Below are 23242 nucleotides of genomic sequence, written 5' to 3'. Positions count from 1 at the left end.
GATAAGATAAGATAAGAGTTTATTTAGCCAATTATAAAAATCGGAAATCATTTTCCTTTTGGAGCAATATACAGAGTAAAATAATAAAATAATACAATAAATAAATAAATTATGAATTTAGTTTTGAGATCAAATTAAAATGCGTCACTGCACTTGGATAAAAGCTGTTTAAAAAGCGTTTACTGCCTTTAAAAGTTAAAAGTCTACTGTTGCTTGGTAAAAAAGTAAAAAGAGATGTTGCAGGATGGAAAGAGTCTTTCATGGTGTTGACAATTCTTTTCTCCACCCTGTCTTTAAAAATATCATCCAGCTTGGGGAGATCGTGCACAATAATCCTGCTTGCAGTTTTTACAACGTTTGTTAATTTCTTCCTTTCCTCCCCAGCTGTTCCGCTATACCATATTATAATTCCGTACGCTAGAATGCTTTCAATTACACACCTGTAAAAATTGACTAAAATAGGCACGCTATCAGTAAAAGTTCTCAATGATCTTAAAAAAAATTATTTTTTTTAATGTGTATGTGAATATATATAAATATGTATGTCACCCGGCCAAAGATAGACGCGACAGGAGAGAGAGCACTGCTCCCCGAGAGTCGATAGACCGTTGATAAATTGTCCGGACCATAGAGGCCTCTAGGGAGTTCATGTCAAGTGTAGTTTTTGGCAAAAAGGAGTTCCTATAGATTTCTGTGTTGCCTTAGAGGGGATAACCCCATGAAAAAAAGTGAACATTTTTAAATGTTCACTTTTAAATACCACGTCAGTGTCACAAGCATTTTGTTTTATATCATAGCTAACCATATCACATTGACACTATATTGTAAAATATTGGAAGCCCTCAACCTATTTTTTTAATGTGCTATAACAAAGATTTTTATTATGTTTGCTCAACTGTTTCAGATAATTTTCTAATTACTGTTAATTTCTTTCTATATTGGATAGTGCTTAAAGTATTCAACAGTTGAAATAATGGGAAAGTTCAGGCATCTATCCCCAGTACAACATCCTTTTTATAGTTCCCGCGCTGAACTCAGTAGGCCTCTAATTCACAATTCAGCTTGAATACGTTTCTGCGCCTGCCCACCTTTCCCTGGACCAACGTTTTGAAAATGCGTATACTTCTGTTACATGTTGCCTGCAATGTTCAAGATGTCTTCTTTTACTCCTACTCCTAAAAATTCCACTTCCACCGTGGACTCGTTTCGTAGTGAGATTTTATAATGTCAGTGGGAGGAGACTGGGTTAAGAAATTGTTTCAAATGGAAAATAAATTTACATTTTCCAATTCTTTCTTCACTGCCACTATTCAAATAAAAAACAAACACCTTTTTAGATATGTCCTGTAGCCAGTAACCTTGCAGATTACCGAGAGACTCAGTAAGAAAATGAAGTAAACCTAATATTGGAATAAGTTTATGAGAATCAATGTGAAAATGAACTATTAAAAAAAACGCAACAACAACTTTACCATGCAATGTGCCGGTAGATAGGGCGAAAAGCTACAAAAAGAAGAGGTAAGATTTATAAAGGTATTCTGTATTCTCATAATAATTCTCGAACAGCTTTTGTAATCAGTGAAAAGTCATTGTCACACTTCGTGACCTATTCTATATTGAACCACCCTGCTGAAAACATAAATTTGCACAAGATATACCATCTATTACTACTGAGATTTAGTGTTATGCCATATATCTAACCGGGTTTGATCTTGTTATAACTTATAACCTTAATTTCATGTTTTTGATAAATGTGCAATGTTCGATGACTTGTAGGCCCATTTGGCCGGGTGACATACATATTTATATATATTCACACGTCACATTAAAAAATAAATGCTATATAGTCTATGTACTTAAAAGTGAAGACGAAGCTTAAATTAATTTGACAAATTACAAGAATGGAGATATCGATTACTAATGATCTAAAATATCAGTCAAAACTTTGTTTCACCATAAGCATTAACATTTAGTTTCTGCATTTGTCTTTTGAGAGTTACATCAATGCCATGCATTGTGTCATTCACTGAAGAAGACGTGGAAGTTTAATGCCTTTTGTGCACTTCAACCTTAAAAGGAAGTGGATATCGCAAGAGGGCAATACGAGCCTTGAGGCTCGGTTTCTCTTCCCCGGCGGGTATTTTAAACGAGAACTGCTGAAGCAAGTTGGTGAAGAACAGGAACAGTTCCATCTTTGCAAGGGACTCTCCGAGACACACACGACCGCCTGCAAGGAAAATGAATAAAATCTGAAGAGAACTTGTTATGCAATTTCACGAGTTTCCGCACGTTTATGTTGGAAAAATGACCCCACGCCTACCAGTTATCCCGTACTTGCTTATGGAATACATTTATATCTGCAGTAAACAAGAATGACTGCTCACGTATGCATCTGCGCTAGTCTTAATAGCAGGTAGCCCTTACATGTGCTGGACTAATGTGTTTTGATGCCGTTGTAACGTGAGAGCGAGTTCCTATGATCGAGAGTCCGCTTCCCCTTCGTTTGTACAGGTAAGCCTCCCTTAGGTCAGTTAGGCTAACCTTAACCATTATAACTAAACGGGGGGCGGACTTAAGGTTACACGGACCCTCAGTTTCGTTACACCGGCGCCGTTATAAACATGCTGAATCAAATGGTAGACCTACCAAGAGAGAATGGTGTCAAGCAATCTGGAATTTTCCCCAACTTCCCACTCTCGTCCAGAAACCTTGTTGGATCAAACTTGTTTGGGTTGTTCCAAAATGACTCATCATGAAAGACACGTAGAAAATTTGCCGTTATGTTTGAACCTGCGGGGATGGTATATCCCTGAAAAAAAGGCACTTGACATGTATAAAATGTCATTATATTTTCAACACGTAAATCAAGTTAAGGCATTTTTGCCTTCAAAATAATGCAAAATGTGAAAATAGAAATTTAATTTCACACAAAAAGACCATCATTATGGAGAAGAGCACTTCTAAGCCATTATGTGTAAAAAAATAAATAAATAAATTAATTAAAAAAAATAATAAAATAAAATAAAATACGACGACGAAAGAAAGAAAAATCCAGGACCTCATAATTATATAATATTCCAATACCATCATCTCTACATCCTCCGTGTTACTGTGTCCCGCCATTGGAACGACACACCCAAGGCGCTGTATCTCCAGCAGTGTGGCCTCCGTATAGGGCAAGGAGGCACGGTCTTCCATGGAGACACGGCGGGAACCTATCACACTGTCAAGTTCATCGTGAACCTTCATAACAGAAAAAGGTTTAATAAATGTATTTTAAAAGTTTGCATGCAAAACAAAAATGAAACCCATAATATGTAAAGTAAAACAAAAATACGGGTTGGAAGTGAGATAAAGTTTGGATAGCGAGGGCATCGGCGACGGCACGGACAAATAATCAGAATATATATATATATATATATATATATATATATATATATATATATATATATATATACCAGCTTTTAGTACATATGGATCTAGATGTAAAATAGTGTTACAGCCACCTTCTCCTGCACGTCTGGATTCAGAATCAATAAGAGCAGTCCCCATCTGAGAGTGGTCACCGTGGTGTCCGTTCCAGCTGTAAACAACTCTTCTAATATCGTCAACAATTGGAATTCTGAAACAAATAATAGGAGAAACGTCTTGGACTTTAAAAATCGTGACATACGTTTTGCAGCCAAAATTATTAGCTTACATGCGAAGACTGGTGATTGAATATTGTGACAATTAACTTCAATCAAGTAGACACTTTTGTACATATAAAAACATAACAAGAGGCTGCCTTGTTCGGTTTTAAAGCTGAAACCACATTTACGTAAATGACAGATTAAAAACAGAATATCATTTCCCTACCAGTAAAATACGTTCCCTCTTTGTCTTTCTCAGCCTTTAAAACCTTGATGTAGGCATCCGTGAAACACTGTATGTTATCCGGGTCGTATTCTGCCATATGTTTCTGGATTCTCTCTTGGAGGAATTTTCGTGTAATTCCCAGGCATTTAAGAGAGTAGTGGACTTTAAATGGGTCTCCAGGAACGTACTTCAAAATCGGATACGTGAGTGTAACTTGTGCCCGCCTGAAATATGGTAAAATAAGTCTGTCACCAAGGAAGACGGGACAAAAAATAGGTTACACAGACCTGCGACCTAGTTCTCTATCTAGAACACAGGTCAGTTTCATAAAAAAGCAAGAATTTAAAATATCAAAAGTGGACTGAAGTGGACTACTCACATGTCATGAATTGAAGCAGACTAAAATTTTGTTTTAAACTTAAGGCAAAGTTCGGTCTTGAGTTCTTTAGTGAAACCACCAGCAGAGTTTTAAAAAATACTCCTGGTTTGTGTAACAAGACAATTACAAGAAAATTTAGAGCAACTTGTTGCTACTGTCTACTTGAAGAATGACAAACAGTTAGTTTTGACATTGTAGATGTCTAATGTTGATAAAACTGAAGGTATGATATTATTTGTATGAAATAGTGTTATGAACGTTATATACATTATATATCTAAACTGTTCTCCAATGTTCTTCAGAATCTGTTGGAATTTTGGATCATCGAATTGAAATCTGAAAAAAGTGAAAATTAAATTCAGCTGTACATTTTAGGCCCATCTTATTAATAATATCAACAAATGTAAATAAATCTTTTGCCAACAGGACAATGAATTGTTTGTATATACACTCAACCTTCATTGCTCTAAAATAGTAATATAAAAATAACTAGTGTATTCTACACAATTTTACTTCCTATATATTTAAGGAATTAACACAACTATATCAGTACATTGCTAAAATACCAACATATCTCCAACCATGAAACTCAAGAGGCCTCATCCATAGAATTAGTAATATGGTTTACATGAATGCAAAGCTGGATATGGTTTGTGACTCTCACCTATCTCCAAACACAAGGGAGATGGTAACGTTTGATATGGCAGGCATCAAAAGATACTGCGGATCTACGGCCTTGCCGTCATATTTCTGGAACTCGTCAAGAAGATATCCTATCTCATCTTGGATCGTCTCCGCGATGGAGGTCTTCCCCAGTCCAAAGTCACGTAAAGTCATCAGGGAAAATCTCCGCTGTTGTTTCCACAGATCACCTGTAGCATTGGCGATGCCATGGACCACACCTTTGTGAGACAGGAAAGAGAATTTGTTCACAGTTTGGGCTGAATAATCTACTTATCGTTTGGTGCATACAAATAACTACATGTGGCTACGGCGTCTATGCCTTTGGGGCACGTGAGTGTTCATTGCACTAAAATGACATATTGCACTATGTCATCATGTGCAAACGACCTTTCTTTAAGTATGATTATAAATTCAATTTTTAACGTATGATTATAAACATAGCCTCTTTGTGCTATAAAACAAGAATAAAATATCTAATATTTGAGACAAAACAGACAAGAATCCTAGTCTTTGAGAAAAGATCAACTTAATGACTCAAGTTTATTTCCAAAGCAGGTACTTATATAACAAGAATTTTAAATTTAGTTCTAGGAATGGAGGGCCGAGTCCTTTTTGGTTAAATCCAAAATAGCAACATCAAGAAGTGTGAAGGTTAGCAAATACTTAAATCTTTGGTCCTTTGATTCAAAGTAAACAAAAAAATCAATATTCCAAACTTTTGTCCTCCACGCTTTACAACTTACCATTCCGTGTAGCCCATTCCTCCCATAAAAAAGGACCTGGTCTTCCAAGGAATAAATGCCCTTTCTTGACGAAAGCTTTGTGGATGAGCTCATGGCTGTTAAATATGAAGACTTTATCTCCCGTAAATTTATTGCAGAAATATGACAGAGATTTGCTCTTCGGCACATTCTTTAAAAATACATCCAGCTCCGCAAAAACACCTAAGAACTCACTGAAGGGGAACCATTCGTTGGGTGGAAGGTTTCCTCTCGGCTTGAAAATAAATATAAATCTATTTAAACTACGGTTCGAGTAGAGAACCATATACAGACTATGTCGTGTTCTTTTCTGCGGATATTCACAGCATACACATATGCGGAAAATAGCTTGAACCACCTAGCCACATAAAGCAATAGGGTGTTGGTTGCAAAGATTTACTCGAAATATCTTTTTTAATTTCGCGTGAAGCACCACAACTTTTTCTGTATCAATACCATTAACCACAGACACATGGAATTTTCTCTCCCTTACTCCATCTACCCATCCTCTCTCTCTCTCCCTCTCGAGCTCAATGTGTAATAACTGATGAAAGAAGTTACTACCATTGGACAATAAACTGTTTCCTCTTCATTAAACATCCTACCTTCTCTTTTCTTCTCCACAGCCAAACCACGAGGAATGTGATGACGAAAACCAACAGCATCGAAGTGGTCGGGGAGATATCCATTAATTCAACCATAGATCTACAAAGGCAAGTCAAATGGTTTAACGTTGTTTACATCGTATAGCTTTGTAATGCTTACAAGCCAGGTAAGGTTGACACACGAACAGTCTGCCTGCATCAATTTGCACACGAAGACTGGCAAAATAAAACAACAATATTCAAATGGATAGACCAACTCAAGATCGCTGGTCTTAATACAAGGTTAAAATTATCAAATAATTCAGAAAATTTAAAAAGTGTAAGGATTATAAAAACCGATAATCTTCTAGTCAAACCTGTTATCTGGGTGGGTGATGACTGGTAGTTGTGAAAAAAGGACGTGCTCAACTAATGAACAGCCAGAGAAATATATATATATATAACCAGCCGATTAGGTTATACAGGTTCTTTGATAACTTTTCACCAGTAAGACAACTGAGACAGGCAGGTATAGTTTCTGCTACATGATTTTTTCAATTGACTGTACAACTCAGGTCTCTGCTCTCCTTCTCCATCTTTCTCTGTGGTATCATAACTATGTCTCTAACTCTCTCAGTCTCTCTCTCCTCTGTGGCTCGGTCACTGTTTTTATACTCTGTCTTAATTTACATTTTAAATGAACTTCCATAACTGACATGCAACATGCCATGCCTATATACATAAAAACTTCATTGAAGATACATTTAAATTATATCTTGATTTACATTTTAAATGAACTTCTCTTAAACTGCCATGCAACATGTCATGCATATGAATAATTGAATGCATTTGAATAATTTGAATCATTAAAACAAATATGCATATCTCATGTATGCAAATTTAGAAGACTATCAGTACTAATTAACGGTTCACTACAACATAGCAGCTAGAGAAAGAATGTACACGGCACTTGTTATCAAACATGTTATCAGAATGGACGTGTAAATAACGAAATGACTAGTCTCAATTGGTAGGCTTGAGATCTGCAATGGGGAGGATCAGCCCAAAGTCCTTTTTTCAGTCACTACCGTCTAAAGCACAGGAAGCACGAGGAGAAGCTAAGGGGGGGGGGTATCACACCCAGTTACTTTATTCTGAATGTTCTACCTTTCATTAGTGGATCCTGGAAAAATGGCATAAAACCTAGATGATCTAATTTCAGCAGGGGTGTGCCTTAATTTTCCGACAAAGCACGCATTTCTCCCGACCCCCTAGCCGGCCCCCACCCCACTTCTACGCCCCTTCTATTTACTTCCTACATGTCTGATCTTTATCAGCTGATGATCGCGTTTTCACTTCAAGTGGACCTGTTCCGATCGAACGGGCATTTCTCTCGAATCTCAGTCTACGCTTCCTATTCTTTTCACCATCAATTCAGACCCCATAGCCAATATTGGAGGAAATGTGGACGACATGGGTTAAGTCTCTGACATCTTGAAATAAACATTACACATGTACATGCATGTCTTAATGACGACATTTTGTACTCAAATTGCCACAGTCTTATAAAATATAGTTGCAAGGCCATGACATATAAATATTATTAGATCTACAAAGGCATAACGATATTGTGCATTTGCCCCATCGCATATGGTGCCTATAAAGCATAAAAAATATTGTCATTACGAACCTATCGTCGATGTTTCGTATATTCGGCTACAGTCGAGCTGTCAAATGCGTGCAGTCACTTATTAAATAGGTCACGTCTATTTTTAGATCTGACAACAGCACAGACGTGATAGCAAGTTATGTATAGGCTTACTTAATTACGTACTATAGGCATTGCCTTATTTGGAAATTTGACACCAGTGCAAAATTTCATCGATGTTATGCTGCTGTATTGTCTTTAAAAAACGTTTGAGAAAGATACAACAGCCTGTTTTGATATAAAAATCGACCAAAAAGCGATTAATCAAGTCGGCCTCTCCCCTAACCCCTAGCTCCCAGCCTTCCTAATACACTCTTAAAATCAGGGTACCTGCGACCGAATTCATCCGTAAAATAAAGCCAGAGCAAATGCAATAGGGTCTTTAAAAATTAAGCTTTATTTCCAAATGTAAAATATATAAGATATTTAAGTAGTAGTTGTTGTTTGCGCTAATTATCACTTACTGCTATACAAATATACAAGGCAAGTGATTAAAGGTTATTTCCATTTCGGAGCGTGCTTATAGTATACAACAGTTGAAACAATGGGGAGAGTCCAGTTTAGGCGTCTCGTCCCACTTGCAATGTACAGTGTACAACATCCTTTTTATAGTCCCCGTGCTGAATCCAGTAGGCCTGTAATTCACATGTCAGCGTAAATGCGTTTCTGTTGTATATTTTTCTGTTATTTGTTGCCTGCAATGTTCAAGATTTCTTCTTTTACTCCTAAAAAATCCACATCCACCGTGGACTCGTTTCGTATTGAGATCTTATAATGTCAGTGGGAGGAAACTGGGTTAAGAAATTTGAAAAGTTGTTTCAAATGGAAAATAAATTTGCATTTTCCAATTCTTTTATCGCTGCCACTATTCAAATAAAAAACAAACGCCTTTTTAGATATGTCCTGTAGCCAGTAACCTTGCAGATTACCATGAAACTTTATTGAAAAATAAAAAAAATTCAGTAAGAAAATGAAGTAAACTGAATATTGTAATAAGTTTATGAGAATCAATGTGAAAATGAACTATTAAAAAAACGCAACAACAACTTTACCATGCAATGTGCCGGTAGCTAGGGCGAAAAGCTACAAAAAGAAGAGGTAAGATTTATAAAGGCATTCTGTATTCTCATTATAATTCACGAACAATAGTTAGCTTTTCTAATCAGTGAAAAGTCATTGTCACACTTGGAGACCTATTCTATATTGAACCACCCTGTTGAAGACATACAAATTTGAAGAAAATGTATCATCAATTACTACTGAGATTTACTGTTATGCCATATATCTAACCGGGTTTGATCTTGTTATAACTTGTAACCTTAATTTCATGTTTTTGATAAATGTGCAAAGTTCGGTGACTTGTAGGCCCATTTGGCCGAGAGACATACATATTTATATTTATTCACATGTCACGTTAAAATAAATAAATGCTATATAGTCTATATACTTAAAAGTGAAGACGAAGCTTAAATAAACTCGACAAATGACAAAAATGGAAATATCGATAGCTAATGATCATAAATGTCAATCAAAACTTTGTTTCACTATAAACATTAACATTTAGTTTCTGGATCTGTCTTTTGAATAACATCGATGTCATGCATTGTGTCATTCATTAAAGAAGACGTGGAAGTTTAGTGCCTTCTGTGCACTTCAACCTTAAAAGGAAGTGGATATCGCAAGAGACCAATACGAGCCTTGAGGCCCGGTTTCTCTTCCCCGGCGGGTATTGTAAACGAGAACTGCTGAAGCAAGGTGGTGAAGAACAGGAACAGTTCCATCTTTGCAAGGGACTCTCCGAGACACACACGACCGCCTGCAAGGAAAATGAATAAAATCTTAAGAGAACTTGTTATGCAATTTCACGAGTTTCTGCTCTTTATGTTGGAAAAATGACACTACGCCTACCAGTTATATTGTGTTCGCTTATGCAATAGTTTTATATCGCGCTGCAGTGACCCATATCTGCAGTAAACAGAAATGACTTCCCACGTATGCATCTGCGCTAGTCTTAACAGAAAGTAGACTCTACATGTACAGAAACGAAGCTTCAACGCCAAACGTAGTGGCCCTGCAGGTGATTGTGTTAGGTGTTCTAGCCACGGTGAGCGAACCTTCTGTTACACGGACCCTAAGTTTCTATAGACCTGCGCCGTTAGAAACGTTCTGAATCAACGGCAAACCTACCAAGAGAGAATGGTGTCAGACAATCTGGAATTTTCCCCAACTTCCCACTCTCGTCCAGAAACCTTGTTGGATCAAACTTGTTTGGGTTGTTCCAAAATGACTCATCGTAAAAGACAGAAAGAAAATTTGCCGTTATGTTTGAATTCGCGGGGATGGTATAGCCCTGAAAAAAAGAAGCAATATTGTGTAAAATGTCTTTAAAAAGTTGATCCAAGTAATTTTTATTTTCAAAATAATGCAAACAGTAGAAGGGAAGTAGAAATGTAATTTCACACAAAAATGCCCTTATTATGAGGAACAACATTTCCAGTCCATTTTACATGCAAAAAAAAAAAAAAAAAAAAAAAAAAAAAAGAAAGAAAGAAAAGAAAAAGAATCAAATTATTGATTATCCTTTCAGAAGCTCGTATTAGGCTTATTTATTTATTTTTGTTTACATATGATATTCCAATACCATCATCTCAACGTCCTCCGTATTACTGTGTCCCGCCATGGGAATGACACACCCAAGGCGCTGTATCTCCAGCAGTGTGGCTTCCGTATAGGGCAAGGAGGCACGGTCCTCCATGGAGACACGGCGGGAACCTATCACACTGTCAAGCTCATCGTGAACCTTCACAAAAGATAAGTATAATAAAATGTATTTTGAAAGTTTGCAAGTAAAACGAAACAGATATATACAGACACATTCAGTCTGTATATAAAAATGAAATCAATGTCTTTCGAAAAAAATGGCCGCCAATTTACGAAGTCTGCTTTTTTTTAAAGTCAAGCAAAACTCATTTTATCTAAAGTAAAAGAAAAATACGGTTTGGGAGTAAAGTAGTGTATGGACAACGAGGGCGACGGCACGAATAGAGGCAGATAATCAAAACATATATAAATATATGCACAGTACATATACCAGCATTTAGTACATATGCACAGATCTGTATACAAAATAGTGTTACAGCCACCTTTTCCTGCACGTCTGGATTAAGAATCAATAAGAGCAGTCCCCATCTGAGAGTGGTCACAGTAGTGTCTGTGCCAGCTGTAAACAGCTCTTCTAATATCGTCAACAATTGGAATTCTGAAGCACATAAAAAGAGAAACGTACGTCTCAGACTTTTAAAATGGTGACAGACCTTTTGCGCCCGAAATTATAGGCTTGCACATGGAGATCTTTGATGGAAAATTGTAACAGTAAATTTCAATCAATTACTGATGACGTACATATTCTCCAAGTAGCAACGATTGTATATTTAAAAAGGCTGCTCTTGTTCCGGTTTAAGCTCGGATCACATTAACGTAAAATATGGTATTAAAAAAAGAGTTTTTCCTACCTGTGAAATACGTTCCCTCTTTGTCTTTCTCGGCCTTTAAAGCCTTGATGTAGGCATCCGTGAAGCATTGTATGTTGTCCGGGTCGTATTCTGCCATATGTTTCTGGATTCTCTCTTGAAGGAATTTCCGTGTAATTCCCAGGCGTTTAAGAGAGTAGTGGACTTTAAATGGGTCTCCAGGAACGTATCTCAAAATCGGATAAGTGAGTGTAATTTGTGCCCTCCTGAAATATGGTAAAATAAGTCTGTCACCAAGAAGATGAAAAAGAAAGGTTACACAGACCTGTGGCCTTGATCTCTATCTAGGCCATTGTCAAGAACACGGTTTCACAATATATATATATTGCTACTATATATATATATATATATATTAAAAGTGGAGCCACATGTCCTGAATCGAAGTAAACCAAACAATTTGGTCTTGAGTTCTTTTGTGAAGCCACCAGTTTTACGTGCTCTTGGCTTGTGAGACAAGAAAATTGCAAGAATATTCCATGTTGAATACGGCGAATTGCTGGACACCATTAATTTAGAACGACTTGTTACTACTGTCTACTTGATGAACAATTAGTTTTGACATTGTAGATGTCTAATGTTGATAAAACTGAAGGTATGATATTATGTGTATGAAATAATGTTATGAACATTATATACATTATATATCTAAACTGTTCCCCAATGTTCTTGAGAATCTGTTGGAATTTTGGATCGTCGAATTGAAATCTGAAAAAAGTGAAAATTAAATTCAGCTGTACATTTTAGGCCCATCGTATTAACAATATTAACAAATGTAAATTAATATTTTGCCAACAGGACATTAAATAGTTTGTATATTCATTTAACCTTCATTGCTTTAAAATAGTAATATAAAAATAACTTTCTATATATATATTTTTACTTTCTATATTTTTACTTTCTATATTTGCTTTACTTTATATATATTATGTTCACTTAAGGACACGATTTGTTACAATGTTAAAACTGTTTAAATGTTTAAGATGGTGGGTTATATACATATTCAAGGGATTTACACAAATATATCAGTGCATTGCTTAAAATGCCAATCTGGCCTCATCTTTGGAATTAGTAAAACGGTTCTCATGAATGCATAGCTGAATGGGGTTCGTGACTCTCACCTATCTCCAAACACAATGGAATTGGTAACATTGGATATTGCAGGCATCAAAAGGTATTGCGGATCTACGGCCTTGCCGTCATATTTCTGGAATTCATCAAGAAGATATCCTATCTCTTCGTGAATCTTCTCCGTGATGGAGGTCTTCCCCAGTCCAAAGTCACGCAAAGTCATCAGGGCAAATCTCCGTTGTTGTTTCCACAGATCACCTGAAGCGTTTGCAATGCCATGGGCCACACCTTTGTGAGATAGGATAAAGAATTTGTTAACAGTTTGGAACTGAATCTAGTACCTGTTCCGTGTAGACGACGAACATGTAGCTAAGGCGTCTATGACTTTAAGGCGCGTTTTGGGTGTACATTGCACCTAAAGTTATGTCATCATGTGAAAATTACTATTTTTAAAATTATGATTATAAATCCCATTTTAAATACGATTTTAAACATAACCTCTTGGCCTTTGTGCTATGAAACGAGCACATAATCTCTGCTTTTTGGGCCAAAACGGACAAGAATTCTGGTTTATGAGAAAAGACTTAGGCCTACTTATTGGTTCAATTTCCTTTCCAAAACAGATACTTGTGTACCAAGAATTTTAGTCCTAGGAATGGAAGGCCGGGCCCATAATGGGGTAGCGCTAGCACTTTTTTTCACTTAGCCAAATCACCACATTTTTGTCAATTTGTTATCAAAATGGTTATAATTTGGCTAAAACAGCTCAATTCAAGCCCTTTTTTTAGCCAATTTAAGTCAGTTTTAGCATTTGGCTAAATTGGCGAGTGTTAGCGCTAGCCCAGCCATTAGATTATGTAATACAAAATAACGATATTAAGAAGTGTGAGGGCTAGCAAATAGTTGTTGAGTCGAATGATAATGCCACTTCTATGCAAAACATTTTGCTGGACCTCTGTGAAAAAATACCAAATGGAACACAGTCCAAAAAAGTATCTTGTCAAAGCCGAGAAATATATGTGAATATCTAGTGAAAAATCAATACTTGAACCTGGTTTAGGGAACTGATATTAGCGCCCTAGTAAAGGAAGCAAATGCTTATAAAGTAATGGAAATTGGACCACGGTTCGTCGGGGACCACCGTCATGTCATACTAGCCCTACTTAACATAAAAATAATTCTGGTAGTTCACGTTCTAGACAATATTGTCTGTGTCATCGTTGGTATTCAAAGTAAAAAAAAAAAATCTCTATCCCAAACGCATCTTTTGTCCTCCACGCTTTTAACTTACCGTTCTGTGTAGCCCATTCCTTCCCTAAATAAGGTCCTGGTCTTCCCAAAAATGAATTCCCTTTCTTGACGAAAGCTTCGTGGATGAGCTCGTGGTTGTGAAAAATGAAGACGCTATCTCCTGTAAATCTGTTGCAGAAATATGTGAGAGGTTTGCTCTTGGGCACGTTCTTTAAAAATTCATCCAGCTCCGCAAACAGACCTAAGAACTCACTGAAGGGGAACCACTTGTTGGGTGGAAGGTTTGCTCTCGGCTTGAAAATAAATAAAAAAAATGAAACTTATTCAAACTACGGTTCGAGTAGAGAATCATATGTAGACTATTCACAGCATACACATACGCGAAAAAGAGCACGCGCAGCCTGTACTTTTCAACTCGTACTGTGGAATTCTCTCTCCCTTACTCCCTCTCACCCCTCCTCTCTCTTTCTCTCTCTCTCTCCCTCTATCTGCGTTATAACTGATGAAAGAAGGGATGGTTCAACTACCATTGGAGAATAAACTGTTTCCTTTTCAGTAATCATCATACCTTTTCTTTCCTTCTCCACAGCCAAACCACGAGGAATGTGATGATGAAAACCAACAGCATTGAAGTGGTTGGGGAGATATCCATTATTGCAACCATCTTCAAAAGAAAATCAAATGCAAACCATATAAATAGCTTAGGCGTTTACTAACACTACCTGCAGATCTTTTAGCACCAACACCCACATTAACCCCCTCCCCAAATTAACCACCACTACCAGAGCGGATGAAAGTTATTGCTAGCTATCGCTCTGTTGGTGCAAAATAAGTGTGCGGTGTCTTGGTTAATTCGTGTGTTTTTTAATAGATTTATTTCTACAATAATTATATATACAAAATAAATTCAAAGCAGGTGGCACGTCGCCACAGCATTATGTGCTTTTAATTTATTTAATAAAGTTTAATTAATCGTAAATTCATGAATTAATTATAATAATATAAAAATAATAATAATTCGTTATCATAAATTATAGTAAATAATGAATTAATTATGATTATATAGAAGAAATAATAATAATTGTGATAACACTATAATCTTGTGAAAAACACATGTAGGCCATACACTGTAAGCCTCCCTCTCGCTGGGACCTCAGCAACTAGAGAAAGAATGTAGGCCTACACGACGCTTGTTATCAAACATGTTATCAGAAATGACTGGTCTCAATTGGTAGGCTTGAGACCTGCAATGGGGAGGATCAGCCCAAAGTCCTTTTTTTCAGTCACTACCGTTTATATTAAAACACAGGGAGCACGTGGAGAAGCTAATTAAGGGGGGAGTAGGCCTACCACACCCAGTTACTTGATTGTGAATGTTTTACCCCTCGTTAGTGGATCTTGTTAAAATGGCATAAAACCTAGATGATGTAATTTTCAGCAGTGTGCATTAATTTTCCGACCAAGTATGCATTTCCCCCGACACCCGAGCCACACCCCACTTCTACGCCATTTCTATTTACTTCCTACATAGGCCTATGTCTGATCTTTATCAGCTGATGATCGCGTTTTCACTTTAAGTGGACCTGTTCCGGTCGAACGGGCATTTCTCTCGAATCTCAGTCTACGCTTCCTATTTTTTTCACCATCGATTCAGACCCCATGGCTAATATTGGATGAAATTTTGACGACATGGGTAAAGTCTCTGACATCTTGAAATAAACATTGCACATGTACATGTCTTAATGGCGACATTTTGTACTCACATTGCCAGTCTTATAAAATATGGCTGAAAGGCCATGACTTATAGATGTTATTAGATCAACAAAGGCATAACGATATTGTGCATTTACCCCAGCGCATGTGGTGCCTATAAAGCATAAAAATATTGTCATTACGAACCTGTCGTCGATGTTTCGTAGCCTACCTGTATTCCTTGGCTATAGTCGAGCTGTCAAATGCGTGCAGTCACTTATAAAGTAGGTCACGTCTATTTTTAGATCTGACAACAGCACGGAGGCGATAGCAAGGTTTGTACAGGCCTACTAACGTATAATATACATTGCCTTATTTGGAAATTTTGCGAAAGTGCAGAATTTGATCGTTGCTATGCTGCTGTATTGACCTTGACCTACTAACGTACTATGCATTGCCTTATTTGGAAATTTAACACCAGTGCAGAGTTTCACCGTTGCTATGCTGCTGTACTGACCTTAAAAACGTTTGAGAAAGATACAACAGCCTGTTTTGATATAAAAAACGACCGAAAAGCGATTAGTCAAGTAGGCCTCTTCCCTAACCCCTACATGTAGCTCCCAGCCTTCCTAATACACTCTTAAAATTAGGGTTCTTGCGAACCGAATTCATCCGTAAACTAAAGCCATACAGTAAGGTCTTTAAAAATTAAGCTTTATTCCCAAATGTAAAATATATAAGACATTTAAGTAGTAGTTGTTGTTTGCGCTAATTATAATTATCCTACATGTTCAAACAGACATCTAGGTTGGTATGATTAAAGAAAAGAAATATAAAAATTTATTACACCTGTATCTAGAAGCCATGTTCATAGGCTTTAATATGGGGGGGGGGGGGGGGGGGGGGGCGTCCTCTTGACAACGACAACAACAACAACAACAATAATAAACATAAAGAACATACATGGCGTTTTGGCAAGATATAATCAGGCAAGATACATCACTTACTGCTATACCAATAGCCTTATTATGGCAAGTGATTAATGAAAAGAAATATAAAAAATATTACACCTCTATCTAGAACTCATGTTCATAAGCTTCAACAGGGGGGGGTCCTCTTTCTCCCTTAAATTATTTGGAAAAGAAATTTTTGTTTGACGGGAATTAACAAAGTGTAAGTAATTTCCTTTCTCCCAGCACAGCAGAAGTGTCTTACATTTTCTTCATTCTTCAAGAGTTTCACAGGCGGAGCAAATAAATTGCAGTTGTGTTATGTTTATATTATAGGTTTTAGCGGGTTTCCACAAACATAATTCAGCCTACGACCCTATTTTATGGCTTCAGAACACCTGCTTAAGGCTTATTGCCGTCTTACGTATTCATCATAAGGCCTACGTTAAAACCTAGTGTTAATAAAGGTAAACGTTCTGTGACTTTTTAATATAAAAGTGGCGAATCTAGCATAAAAGGAATTCGTGCGTGATGCCAAGCATATAGTGTGGACATAATTACATTTGAATATTCTGCACAGCTTAAGATTAACTTTTGGGATAACTCCTATTCATCGACATGCACAGACAAGTTCCCGCGCATCAGCGCCTCTTGTGCACTTCGACCCTAAAAGGTCGTGGAGACCGCACGATTGACCACTGGGACTTGAGGCTCGGTTTCTCTTCCCCGGCGGGTATCGTAAATGAGAATTGCTGAAGCAAGTTGGTGAAGAACAGGAACAGTTCCATCTTTGCAAGGGACTCCCCCAGACACACACGGCGGCCTGTAAGGAAGACGAATAATAGAGCACAAAAAAGTAAAAAAAAAAAAAAAAACATTTTACGAGAACATTTAAGACAGTCGTTAATGTTTCTGTGAGTCATAAAATAAATATAATAAAGGGAAAATGATGACGGAGGCAAATATCTTTTTTATGGTTTACAGAAAATCCTAATCTGACATCATAAATTGCTTAAAATTTCATTTTATTTCTCCCCTTTAGTCTCGTCATTGCTGATGTGACAAAAGTGGTAGTCCTCTATGAACCGAAGTCCGTTCCCCATTACTTTGTACAGGTGACATTCGCCCCATATACTAACCCCAATAAACGACTAACCCTAACCTGTACGAATCATATGGGACCCCGTTGTAACGAGACAGAGGCTAACCCTAACCATTATAACTAAATGGAGGGCGGACTTTCTGTTACACGGACCCTCAATTTCGTAACACAGACACAAGTCATTTAGTGTTTCATCTGGATCTAAGAACCTGTGGGGCAGAATCGACAACTGGACTCGGATATGGGCAGATATTGGTGAGAGGAAATAGAATTTGTGACTGAGCTTACTTACATATGTGTACAGAAATGTTTCGTGCAGAACATTTATAGTTTGAATCAAGACTGAATCAAACGAAACACCTACCAAGAGAGAATGGTGTCAGGCAATCTGGAATTTTCCCCAACTTTCCATTTTCGTCCAAAAATCTTGCTGGGTCAAACTTATCTGGGTTGTTCCAAATCTCCTCATCAAAAAAGACAGATACAAAACATGCAGTTACGGTTGAGCCTGCGGGGAGGGTATAGCCCTGGAAAAAGAGAATTGGTGACATTGAACCAGTCACAATAACAATATATAGTACTCAAAGTATTATTTAAATCCATTAAACCTTTGAGCAATATTTTTGAAAAGAATATTTTCAATATATATATATACAGTGCTGCCATACCAATATCTCCACATCGTCGGTGGTACAATGGCCCACAATGGGGACGATACACCCAAAGCGCTGTATCTCCAGCAGTGTTGCCTCCGTATAGGGCAAGGAGGCTCGGTCCTCCATGGAGACACGACGGGACCCTATCACACTGTCAAGTTCATCGTGAACCTTCAGAAGAAAAGGGTGTAATAAAATGTATTTAATATTAATTTCAAACTAAACTAACTGCCATTAAGAGGGAGACTATTAAATTTGAAGTAATTCGCAAAAACGAGGCATTTTCTTTAATACACGTTTGAAAATGTCCAAAGCCAAATTTCAGTGTCTAAAAATCCAGCAAAACAACTCACATTTGTAATTCAGACATTAAACGATGAAAATTAAAAATACCCATTCATCAAAAGCTCCTGATGGCAACATTTCTTTCTGGGACCACAGGAGAGCATGGCGCCTTTAATGGATCACTTAATGGATTACTAAGCTATTTTTAAAATAAAATATTCCAAACCAACTTGTCCAAGGGACGAGTTGATCAGTGATTCGCAAGTATGACAATTTTATTTATTGCAATAGAAAATAGATTTGGCTTGAATATCTCAAATATAATACCTTTAATTGGCATTACCTTTTTCTGCAAGTCCGGATACAGAATCAATAACAGCAGTGCCCATCTGAGAGTGGCTACCGTAGTGTCCATGCCCGCAAAAAATAATTCTTCCACCGTTGTCAATAGTTGGAATTCTGTCATAAACCAAATTAAATATATAAATATTTATGAAAATTTAAAAATTCCTACCGTGGGCATATATACTAGTATAAAGGTAAAAAAAAAACACTTATGTTTTAAAAGACCTTTAAGATCAACTGGGCCTCTTCAGGGTAAGCTTAACTTAAAATAAAAGTCGACGTTTTTGTCCCCAAAATAAAAGACTACTGGTACATGCTAGCACTTTTAAGTTTTTAAGACTTGTGTGTCAAAGATAAGGAAGATATCAAAACACTAAGAGGCATTCATTATTCCCTTTCTTCTTCTTACCAGTGAAATACGTTCCCTCTTTGTCTTTCTCAGCCTTCAAAGCCTTGATGTAGGCATCCGTGAAGCACTGTATGTTGTCCGGGTCGTATTCTGCCATATGTTTCTGGATTCTTTCTTGGAGAAACTTCCGTGAAATCCCCATGTGTTTAAAAGTGTAGTGAAGTTTAAAAGGATCTCCAGGGATGTATCTTAAAAATGGATACACAACTGCATTTTGTGCCAGTCTGAAATAAAGCAAAATAGGTCTGTAACCTATGATGGTTGATAGGTAGTGGCAAAATTCATGGAACTCATCTAAGATAACCCTCCGACACTGCATGACATCATACCAGAATAAAATGTTAGCCAAAATCGCAAAAGCCCCATGGGGCGGGAATTTCGTATTAAAAAGCAATACAAATGTAACACGCTTAACAATGGTGAATGCGTATTGTTGAGGAAAAATACTACAATTCTTTATAACTAAGAAGAGAAAAGAAACGAACAAAAATACCAGTGGAAAAATTCTCTTAGTTGCTATTCTTTGCCTTGCTGCTATTCTAAATTCATCAAAACCCCGATTAATTTTCAGTCACGAGACTGTTTTTTTTCCAGATTATTTTCAAAAACATCATTTCCTGTGATATAATAAATTAAAGACCTATGAATTGATGCAGGTTAGAGTCAACCATCTCCACAAACTTTTTAAAAAGGAAGGTTGATATCATACCACGAGATTATATTGACATATCCAAGTATTATCAATAACAGCTACAGTCAATAAGCTAGACAGCAAATAATCTAAAATACAAATATTCAGCTGAGCATCACTAATAAGTACAACAAACTGATACTTCGTACAAGAAATACTTGAATTGGTCCATCATATTCTTCATGATCTGCTGGAACTTTGGATCATCATATTGAAATCTGAAAATGGAAAACATACAATGACATATTCACTATAAATACTGTCCGAGCATTAACTCTCAATGCTTATACCCAACAGTCTTGTTATTTGGGCTGAACTAATATGGTACATTTGATCGTAATTAAAATTAAATTATTATTATCAAGATATAATTTCCAAGTCTCAAAAAGGCAGATGCCATAAAACAGTTATACACAGCTTTCTTTTATATGTTATTAACGTAACGTGAATTACCAGTACACACACAATAATTCTTAAATTATATTTCCGACCTTGATAGGGAATGTCACATTCTGGGGCATAAAAATGAATGAAATATCCATTTCTTATCATTTGAAGTTATTTTCTACACATTGGATAATTTCAGGGGGGTTTACAGGAGAAGGGGGTGGGGGCGCGAGATCCAAATGGTCTCATCCCTGCAACTGGTACATGTAAAAAGGTTTCAATCAATGCAGAGCGAACTGGATATGGTTTGTAACTCTCACCTTTCCCCAAACACTAGGGAATTGGTAACATTGGATATGGCAGGCATCAAAAGGTTCCGAGGATCCACAGCTTTGCCTTCAAATTTCTGGAACTCATCGACAAGATATCCCATCTCTTCCTGGATCATTTCCGAGATGGAGGTCTTCCCCAGTCCAAAGTCGCGTAAAGTCATCAGGGCAAATCTCCGCTGTTGTTTCCACAGATCTCCCCAAGAGTTGAAGATACCATGTACAACACCTGTGTCTGATAGGATAGAAGGTTTGGTCATAGTTTGCAATGGCTTTGACAGAGAACCTTAACTTTGATTTATATACTTGTTCTGGAATGATATATTCAAACAAAGATTACATAGCAATCACACCTCTGGGTTTCTATGGCATGTATCGGTGTTCACCATTGGATTTAGGAAAGATAATTTTTTTCCAGATAAAGAAACCGAGGAAAAACTTGTAGGAAGCATCCCTTGCCAATCACCATCAGCCTTAAAACTCATTGTCATTATTGAATCAAAAGACCACCCATAACTGATTCCAGCTTGACAAAATTAATTGTCCAAACGCACCTTTGGGTTCTACACATTAAACTTACCTGGATGCGTGTTCCATTCCGTCCAAAAGAATTTGGTAGGCCTGCCGGTTAATAAATGCCCATTCTTGATGAAAGCTTCATGGATGCCCTTGTAGGTGGTCAGAAGAAAGTTTTCAGGCCCAGTGAATCCGTTTTGGAACCTTGTGATAGGTTGGTTGCCACCTATTTTCTTTAACAAACTATCCGTGTCCGCGAAACTACCCAGGAGTTCACTGAAGGGGATCCAGAATTGCTTGCGTGGCATGTTCCATTTAGGCTTGAAAATAAATACATAAATAAGTAAATGAATTAATTTATTAATAGAAATGCACTAATGCACTCAGAGAGCGCATACCACCGAAAAGGCAGCCCAATTGCCATTATTAATTATCTATTAATTCACTAATTATACTCAATACTGATTATACTCAATAAAATGAATCGTAAATTTAATGATTAATAAGCTTAATGACAGTTATCATTACTTCTTAATCATTAACCAATTAATTTATTTTCGAATCAACTAATTATCAATGAATCACCACCAAAATCTAGCTTATTTTGACATATCCTAAACATTTCAAGTCCGTACGTAACTTTAAGCATAAAGAAAGAACCCAAATCAAATTGCCAAAATCCTAAATATTTTCAATGAAGCCTTCACATAAGTGATCCATTCGCAGTAAAGATAATTCTAATGATTCATATTTGATACTCTTTTAAAGATATATGTACATATTATAAACAAAGAAAGAGAGACGGAGTGATATTTTAATAACTTAACCGAACGGAAAAAAGTCAATAATTAATAATTAATCTATATCCAATACTGGTAGAGCTCTCCATCTCTCTCTCTCACTGTTTGAATTCAGTTAACATCCTACCTTCTCTCTTCTTCTCCATAACCACACCACGAAGAACGTGATGATGAACACCACCAGCACCGAGGTGGTTTGGGAGATATCCATTAGTCCCATCATCTGTAAAAGGTATAGCAAATGTATTCACGTTGTTAAAATCGTACAGCTTTATAAAAAACGTTAACAAGCCAGGTAATTTTGACACACGTGCAGACAGACTGTTTCAGTTTGAAAACGAACACGGAAGAAAAAAGAGAATACAGCAACAAGCAACCGTTAGCCGCGCCGCTTACAGTCTAAACCTAAGCACGATGGGGTGGAGGTTGGGAGGGAGTAAGGAAAATCGCTTAATGGTTTACCTCAAGCCTACCTCCATCCCCCCTCCCCCAACACCACTGATTACGGTTACGTCCAATTGTTCCCATTCAAGGACTGTAGTGAGCAATTGAACCGCCATTAGTTGACCCAACTTCAAAAATAGCATAGAAGCTAGATAATCGAATATCTATTCAGTCAGTGCTCGGGCTTTGCTGTTCGCTTCCTAAGCGCCTAATAGACTAGATGGTCGAGATTTAAGTCCTTTTCAGGCCAGATGGGCGCTTCATCCCTCCTACCCTCCCCAGCTGTAAGTCTGCTATACGCGCCTGGCGTTTGGTGGACTATTGCAGCATGAAGCTGCACCCAGCATTATCAGTTCACCCCCGATGACCTGACTCGGAAGGAATACTGACGATGTGGGCAAAATCTCCGACATCTTGAAATCGACCTTGACGGCTACATTTTGTACTAACTGTCTTATAAAATTTAAAGGCCGTGGACTAGACATAGCTCTGTACCCTATATATATGCCCCAGTTCATGTTGCATCTTAAGCCGGCTGCAAAGCATATAAAACATTGTTTTTATACCGACCTGCCGTCGATGTCTCGTCTGTTATTCGTCTTTAGTCCAGCTGCCTTGTCAAGGGAAAGTATCGAGATATTAAGTAGGTCAGGTCTATTTTTAAATCTCGTAGTCAATAAAACACAACCCAATATGTTGGAAAAAGGGGGTTTTACTACCATAATATGTGTGATACCAAGAGGAAGGCTGGGTGTTGACGCTCTCGCCTCCCTGGGTAGGGTACAGCAAGGCTGCCGTATGAACCGCCCAAAG

The 23242-nt window shown here is 37.3% G+C and overlaps 3 protein-coding genes across 6 annotated transcripts; all 3 read right to left on the bottom strand.

Moving 5' to 3' along the window:
* Positions 1–2: 2 nt before the first annotated feature.
* Positions 3–8160, bottom strand: LOC106167088 (cytochrome P450 2U1). 2 transcript variants are annotated; one of them, XM_086996783.1, is made up of 10 exons: positions 7957–8160; positions 6288–6387; positions 5665–5917; positions 4902–5139; positions 4505–4573; positions 3859–4082; positions 3507–3622; positions 3085–3243; positions 2647–2809; positions 3–2227 (listed from the first exon to the last, which is right to left on the bottom strand). In XM_086996783.1, exons 2-10 carry the CDS (start codon positions 6381–6383, stop codon positions 2046–2048), a joined length of 1500 nt encoding a protein of 499 aa, XP_086852909.1. In that variant the 5' UTR covers positions 6384–6387; positions 7957–8160; the 3' UTR covers positions 3–2045. The 2 variants fall into 2 exon arrangements, with proteins under 2 accessions (XP_086852909.1, XP_086852910.1); XM_086996784.1 differs by lacking the exon at positions 7957–8160 and adding an exon at positions 7579–7929.
* Positions 8161–8351: 191 nt separating this feature from the next.
* Positions 8352–15891, bottom strand: LOC106167098 (cytochrome P450 2C23). 3 transcript variants are annotated; one of them, XM_086996780.1, is made up of 10 exons: positions 15748–15891; positions 14392–14487; positions 13864–14116; positions 12623–12860; positions 12141–12209; positions 11487–11710; positions 11118–11233; positions 10616–10774; positions 10162–10324; positions 8352–9790 (listed from the first exon to the last, which is right to left on the bottom strand). In XM_086996780.1, the coding sequence occupies exons 2-10, from the start codon at positions 14485–14487 to the stop codon at positions 9609–9611; spliced, it is 1500 nt and encodes a 499-aa protein (XP_086852906.1). In that variant the 5' UTR covers positions 15748–15891; the 3' UTR covers positions 8352–9608. The 3 variants fall into 3 exon arrangements, with proteins under 3 accessions (XP_086852906.1, XP_086852907.1, XP_086852908.1); XM_086996781.1 differs by having other exon boundaries at positions 15723–15820; XM_086996782.1 differs by lacking the exon at positions 12141–12209.
* Positions 15892–16208: 317 nt separating this feature from the next.
* Positions 16209–23113, bottom strand: LOC106162628 (cytochrome P450 2D20). The gene is made up of 10 exons (XM_013539969.2): positions 23000–23113; positions 22113–22208; positions 21250–21505; positions 20661–20904; positions 20103–20171; positions 19263–19486; positions 18852–18967; positions 18236–18394; positions 17932–18094; positions 16209–17288 (listed from the first exon to the last, which is right to left on the bottom strand). Exons 2-10 carry the CDS (start codon positions 22206–22208, stop codon positions 17107–17109), a joined length of 1509 nt encoding a protein of 502 aa, XP_013395423.2. The 5' UTR covers positions 23000–23113; the 3' UTR covers positions 16209–17106.
* Between the last annotated feature and the right edge of the window lie 129 nt (positions 23114–23242).

The sequence above is a fragment of the Lingula anatina genome, chromosome 10 (assembly GCF_051362555.1).
Source record: "Lingula anatina isolate TDL-2025a chromosome 10, LinAna3.0, whole genome shotgun sequence".
NCBI classification, from domain to species: domain Eukaryota; kingdom Metazoa; phylum Brachiopoda; class Lingulata; order Lingulida; family Lingulidae; genus Lingula; species Lingula anatina.
Note: the sequence above shows the minus strand (reverse complement) of the source record. Positions and strands in the feature narration are given on the sequence as shown.

Bases quoted from the DNA above. Each gene is read 5' to 3' on its own strand.
- LOC106167088 (XM_086996783.1), bottom strand. From the start codon at position 6,383: ATGGTTGAATTAATGGATATCTCCCCGACCACTTCGATGCTGTTGGTT. The intron at 3,623-3,858 runs GTAGGGAAATGA...TATTTGTTTCAG, and splicing joins AGAGGGAACGTATTTTACTG to AATTCCAATTGTTGACGATA. The intron at 3,244-3,506 runs GTGGCTGTAACA...TCTGTTATGAAG, and splicing joins ATCCAGACGTGCAGGAGAAG to GTTCACGATGAACTTGACAG.
- LOC106167098 (XM_086996780.1), bottom strand. From the start codon at position 14,487: ATGGTTGCAATAATGGATATCTCCCCAACCACTTCAATGCTGTTGGTT. The intron at 12,861-13,863 runs GTAAGTTAAAAG...TATCTCACAAAG, and splicing joins GGAATGGGCTACACAGAACG to GTGTGGCCCATGGCATTGCA. The intron at 11,711-12,140 runs GTATATAATGTT...ACCATATTTCAG, and splicing joins GAACAGTTTAGATATATAAT to GAGGGCACAAATTACACTCA.
- LOC106162628 (XM_013539969.2), bottom strand. From the start codon at position 22,208: ATGATGGGACTAATGGATATCTCCCAAACCACCTCGGTGCTGGTGGTG. The intron at 20,172-20,660 runs GTGAGAGTTACA...TTCCATTTTCAG, and splicing joins TCCCTAGTGTTTGGGGAAAG to ATTTCAATATGATGATCCAA. The intron at 18,395-18,851 runs GTAATGCCAATT...TTTCTTCTGAAG, and splicing joins ATCCGGACTTGCAGAAAAAG to GTTCACGATGAACTTGACAG.